The sequence below is a fragment of the Carcharhinus amblyrhynchos genome, chromosome 27, assembly GCF_965287045.1.
Source record: "Carcharhinus amblyrhynchos chromosome 27, sCarAmb.v2.hapA, whole genome shotgun sequence".
NCBI lineage: Eukaryota > Metazoa > Chordata > Chondrichthyes > Carcharhiniformes > Carcharhinidae > Carcharhinus > Carcharhinus amblyrhynchos.
In genome coordinates this window covers 7,264,503-7,270,567 of record NC_137350.1, presented here as the reverse complement: position 1 = coordinate 7,270,567, position 6,065 = coordinate 7,264,503, and the positions used below count along the sequence as shown (strand labels likewise).

The 6,065-nt window shown below is 50.3% G+C and overlaps 1 protein-coding gene across 1 annotated transcript; it reads right to left on the bottom strand.

Moving 5' to 3' along the window:
- Positions 1-960: 960 nt before the first annotated feature.
- Positions 961-1,290, bottom strand: LOC145359002 (reprimo-like protein). Its single transcript, XM_080213360.1, has one exon. The coding sequence runs from the start codon at positions 1,288-1,290 to the stop codon at positions 961-963; it is 330 nt and encodes a 109-aa protein (XP_080069486.1).
- Positions 1,291-6,065: the final 4,775 nt, after the last annotated feature.

Here is a 6,065-nt window from a genome sequence, read left to right as displayed (position 1 = left end):
CACTTCTTCCCTTTTTAACCCCTAAACTTTGCCAGTTGGAATTGTGCTGTACTCAAAATTTGAGCAACTCCGCCTTAAACAAAAAAGATGGGGGCAATAATACCAAGCCACTCGTAAAAAGCATGATTGGATCATTTTTATCAATCTTTGTTCTGTTTTTTTTTTGCATTTACAGTTTTAAAAACAAGAAACTTTAAAAGTCGGGAATCACATCTAAAGTTGGGGGGAGGGGGAAAAATTAAACGAAACGGTTCTCTGGAGAACCATTGTAAACCATGCTGTAACAACCCAGACACCGACAACAGACTGGGAGAGAGAGAGAGAGATTTAAAACAGGCACCAACACCCGGAGAGAGAGAGAAAAAAATCATTCATGCGATTAAAAACTCGTCCTGGCGAAAATATCTTACAAAAATGATTTGGTTCGGAGTCAGTTTCATGTACAAATTACATGTCAAGTTGTTTGAAAGAACCATTCAATAGCTGCATGCAACATTCGCTTTTAAGATCCCAGCTGTACGATTCCTCTCTGTTTCCAAACGCATCCTCATTACGCGTGAAATTATCATGCAATTTGTAATTATTATTCAGACTGGTTCGGTTCTGCATGCAACACGATCCCCCCCCCCTCCCACTCCCCGCCCTCCTCTTCCCCACCTCCCCCCCCCCCCTCCAGGAAGGGTACAAACTCGGACTTGCATTCTTCCAGCACTTTCCCCTGAAACTCTCCTTCAATCAAACACAGTTCTCACTGCCACTGGCTTTCCTCTTCCCGATCCGTGGCTTTAACTTCAGTTGCATGTGCCCCCCCCATCCCCCCCCCCGCCCCCAAGACCACCCTGCCCTCCCCTGGTCTTAGGGGACACTCTCAACTGTCAATGTACAAAGCAGGAACCCTCCTGCTGCTTTTCCAATTCCGTCTCTGAAAAAAGGGAGATAAAGGGAGAGGCGAGGTCCCTGCTAGTACAGGCCAACTATCACAGCCTCCACGTCTTTGGAGGGTCTCCTGTCCTTTACCAAGAAGTTGATCATACTCTCCGACTTTATCATTAAGTTGCAGCCCAGGAAAAAAATGCCGAAGATGACAGTCAACGAGAGCACGCAGAGGACTGCGATCTGTACCACTCTCATAATAAAGAGTTTCTGTTCCTCTTGGTTCAGACTCAGGGAGCCATCAGTGGTCACTGCGGTGTGGTTACAACATCCTATGACTGCCCCCAGACCGGCGGGTCCCTTACTGGAATAAAATCCTTCCTGCATCACAGCCTGATCGAAGAAAGTAGAATTCATGGTGTTTCTGCAGCACACACAGAGAGAGAGGGAGTGGAGAGAGAGACAGAGAGAGAGGCAGTCACAGAGCAGGGCTGGGCTGGTTTGTCAGTGCTGAGTCTGCATCACCAAGTCCTAGCTGCTGAGGAATTCCAGATCTTCAGGAAGACGCTTCTTCAGTATCCCTCTCCCACCTTCCCCGGTGGCCACCCCGCTTCTCCCCAGACACACAAAGAAATAACCCCCTGGCGATTGCAGAGTCTGTAACATTCAGAGCGTTGCTGCCGGAGTTGCTACTTGTGGATTTAACACTCGGCACAGTGTAAGCTAGAGGCGGTGTCAAGCCGGAGCCAACCACCAGAAACTTAGAGGGAGGTGACAGTCTGTAAGAGAGAAGACAAAATAGTCACAGTCACTGGGAGAGAGAGAGAGAGAGAGAGCACACACACTAACTTATCCACTGCCCAACCTGCAGCAGGGCTGGGTTAAAACCAGTCACTGCAGCTACTGAGTTTCCAGCTTCCCCCAAACCCTTCCATTCCATACCTGACCGCCTTTATTTCCCCCAGAATCTTACCCTGCCGACTCAGAGCCTCCTGGCAACTGGAAGGAGTGGTTCTCAGGCTGGCGGGGAGGGTGAGGTTCTCAGGTTGGGAGGGAGGGGAGGGTGAGGTTCTCAGGCTGGGAGGGGGAGGGTGAGGTTCTCAGGCTGGGAGGGGAGGGTGAGGTTCTCAGGTTGGGAGGGGGAGGGTGAGGTTCTCAGGTTGGGAGGGGGAGGGTGAGGTTCTCAGGCTGGGAGGGAGGGTGAGGTTCTCAGGCTGGGGGGGGAGGGTGAGGTTCTCAGGCTGGGAGGGGAGGGTGAGGTTCTCAGGTGGGGAGGGTGAGGTTCTCAGGCTGGGAGGGAGGGAGGGTGAGGTTCTCAGGCTGGGGGGGGAGGGTGAGGTTCTCAGGCTGGGAGGGGAGGGTGAGGTTCTCAGGTGGGGAGGGTGAGGTTCTCAGGCTGGGAGGGGCGGGTGAGGTTCTCAGGCTGGGGGGAGGGTGAGGTTCTCAGGCTGGGAGGGAGGGAGGGTGAGGTTCTCAGGCTGGGAGGGAGGGTGAGGTTCTCAGGCTGGGGGGGGGAGGGTGAGGTTCTCAGGCTGGGAGGGGGAGGGTGAGGTTCTCAGGTTGGGAGGGGAGGGTGAGGTTCTCAGGCTGGGAGGGAGGGTGGGGTTCTCAGGCTGGGGGGGGGAGGGTGAGGTTCTCAGGCTGGGAGGGGAGGGTGAGGTTCTCAGGCTGGGAGGGGGAGGGTGAGGTTCTCAGGCTGGGAGGGAGGGGAGGGTGAGGTTCTCAGGCTGGGAGGGAGGGTGAGGTTCTCAGGCTGGGAGGGAGGGGAGGGTGAGGTTCTCAGGCTGGGAGGGAGGGGAGGGTGAGGTTCTCAGGCTGGGAGGGAGGGTGAGGTTCTCACCGTGTATCAGCCAGCAGTCTGCTGACATGTATCAGTCAGTCTGATAGAGTTTCCCTCTCTCTCTCTCTCGCCAGTGTCCACCCTGTTGGTGCTGACAGCAGTGACATTATTAGGCAGCTGCCCAGTGAGACAGTTCCCCAAACATCAGAGTAACCTGCTTTATCCCGGAACAATTATCCTGACTGCTTATTCACATGTCTGCCAAACCCTCCAGGAACCTGGGAAGGCTGTGTCGAGGGTGGAGAGATCTATTGTTGCTGAGTCTGTCTGTATAGATTCGGCTCATTTCACTCACTGGAGATCTCAGCCCATCCCAGCGGCTGATAGCAACCGCTTCTCAGGAACAGCTGAACTCTCCCTCCCTATCTCCCTTTCTCTCTCTTCCTCTCTCTCCCGCCGTGCTCAGACCCTTTTCCAAGAACTACCGAGCTCCCTTTCCTACCCCGCTTTCTCCCTCCTTCCCACTCTCTCCCTCTCTATCTCCTTCTCTCTCTTCCCCTCTCTCCTCTCTCGCTCCCTCTCTCCCTATCTCACACTCCCTCTTTCACACACTCTCTCTTTGTTCTTCTCCCCCTCTCTCTCTCCTCTCTCCCTCTCTCTGTCCCTCTGTCTTTCACACACTCTGTCCCTCTCCCCTCTCTGTCCCTCTCTCCCTCCCTCTCTCTTTCACACACTCTCTCTTTGTCCCTCTTCCCTCTCTCTCCTCTCTCTGTCCCTCTCTTTCACACACTCTCTTTGTCCCTCTCCCCTCGCTCTCCTTCTCTCTCACTCTCTCTCCCGCATCCGCACTCCCTCTCTCTTTGTCCCTCTCCCTTCTCTCTCCTCTCTCTCTCCCCTCTTCCACACTCCCTCTCTCTTTGTCCCTCCCCCTCTCTGCCTCTCTCTCACTCCCTCTCGCTCTCTCCCCCTGTTTTCCACACTCCCTCTCTCTCCTTCACACACTCCCTCACTCCCTCTCTCTCTCCAGCACTATTCTTTGTGAAGCAGCACATTCACTTGTTGGAGCCTTTGTTTGAGTTGTCTCTGTACAGTCACACGCCCGCGGTCAGTCTCCTTCACACAGTAGCCCTGCAGTGAGAGTCAGGGAGCTGTGTTTTATTGGCGTTTACTGAAAAATCCCAGCTCCTAGCCCGATGAAATAATGTCACCCCAGTACACGTGGCGTGGCAGAGGTTTAGAGACCCAATAATTTCTCTCGGTTCTGTGAGAGAGATAACTTACATTCCTATAGCGCCTTTCACAGCCTCATAACGATCCAACGTGCTTTCCAACCAATAGGGCATTTTGAGGTGTGGCCACCGAGAGCAAAGAGTTCAGATTTGTAAGATACACTAACCCAGGCTGCATGCTTGGCAGCATACTCATACTGGGTGTTTATTAAAATGTTACAGTGTGACACAGGCTCTGAATGCTTAAGCAAAGCCAGACCACCCAGCGCAACATTTTCCTTTATTGCTTCATCGGTTGACAGCATTCACTTGCAGCCAGCCACCAGTTTAACTCATTATAGATACAATTTATTATTACTTTGAGTCAAAGGGGTTTACAGCATGGAAACAGGCCCTTCAGCCCCACTTGTCCCTTTCTCTTCCTTCCTCTCTCCCCCGCCGTGCTCAGATCCCTCTCCAAGAACAACCGAGCTCCCTTTCCTACCCTGTTTTCTCCCTCCTTCCCACTCTGTCTCCCTTCCTCTCTATCTCCTTCTCTCTCCCTCTCTCGCTCCCTCTCTCTCCCTCTGTCCTCTCGCTCTCTCTCTCTCCCTATCTGGCACCCTTTTGTTAACCACTAATCTAGCCTCAATTGCCCACATTTGACCCATATCCCTCTAAATCCATCTAGACTGGTTGGGGTGGGTTTAAACTGATATGCCAGGGGTGTTGGGAACTTATGTGAGGAGTCAGAGAAGGAGGGAGCAAGGACAAAAACAGAAGATTAAAAAAAGGGAATAAGGAAAGTGATAGGCAGAGAAACCAGGGACAAATTTCAAACAGAGCTGTAGAGAAAAATATTGGGGGCAACACAGACAATATTGAAAAGATAAGCTTAAAGACTCCGTGTTTTATTGCACAGAGCATTTGCAATAAAGTGGATGAACTAATCACGCAATTAGATGTAAACAGGTACGATATAATTGGGATTACGGAGATATGGCTTCAGGGTGACCAGGGATGGGAATTGAACGTCTCAGGGTATTCAGAAGGGCAGGCATAAAGGAAAAGGAGTGTCATTGTTGGTTAAAGAGGAAATGAACACCATAGTGAGAAAGGATGTTAGCTCTGACAATGTGGAGTCTGTATGGGCAGAGTTGAGAAATACCAAGGGGCAAAAAGCATTAGTGGGTGTCATATATAGACCCCCAGGCTGTAGTGGTGATGTTGGGAATGGCATTAAACATGAAATTAGTGATAAGGGAATGTGGATGAACGTGGGTGATTTTAACCTGTGCATAGATTGGGCAAATCAAATTCGCCACAATGTTGTAGAGGAGGAATTCCTGGAGTGTATATGGGATTGTTTTCTTGAGCAATATGTGGAGGAACCAACTAGAGAGCAGACCATCTTAGACTGGGTATTGTGTAATGAGAAGGGAATCATTGCCAATCGAGCTGTACAAGCGACTATAACATGATAGAATTTTTTTATCAAGATGGAGAGTGAAGCAGTTGATCTGGAAACTATGAGGATATGAGGCATGAGTTGCTTTGGTAAATTGGGGAGAGTTACTTAAATGGATGGCAGTGGCAAACATTCAAGGAACGCATGTGGGAACTGCAGCAACTGTTTATTTCGGCCTGTTACAAAAACAAAATGAGTAAGAGGACCAACCCATGGCATACAAAGAAAATTAGAGGGACTCTCCGATCTAAGGAAGAAGCATACAGATTAGCCAAGGAAAATAATAGGTCTGAGGATTGGGAGCAGTTTAAAATTCAGCAAAGGAGGGCCAAGGGATTGATTAAGAAGGGGAAAATACAGAATGAAAGTAAGCTTTCAGGTGACATAAAGACTGACACTAAAATTTTAATATCGTATTTCTGCTCGTTTCGGGAACAAAAACTTGGTAAAGTCAGGTGTGAGGTGAGTAGCACAATCCAAGCCTACCTCTGTATTGGTTCCCCCTTTACCAAAACCCAAAAATGGGTGCGATCAGGACCGCGCCTGAAACAGACGTGACAGTCATTTGAATGTATTTAAATTGATTTAATAGGCTGCATGCCCAACTTTACCGGCACTTCCCCCTTTACCACTTCATTCACAAATCCAGAGTCAGTGCAAAACAGACTTCCTCCATAAAAGTCCAATTCGGGCGCTCCACCACTGAGGGTTAGTGAGGATGTAAGTGTGTAGTGTC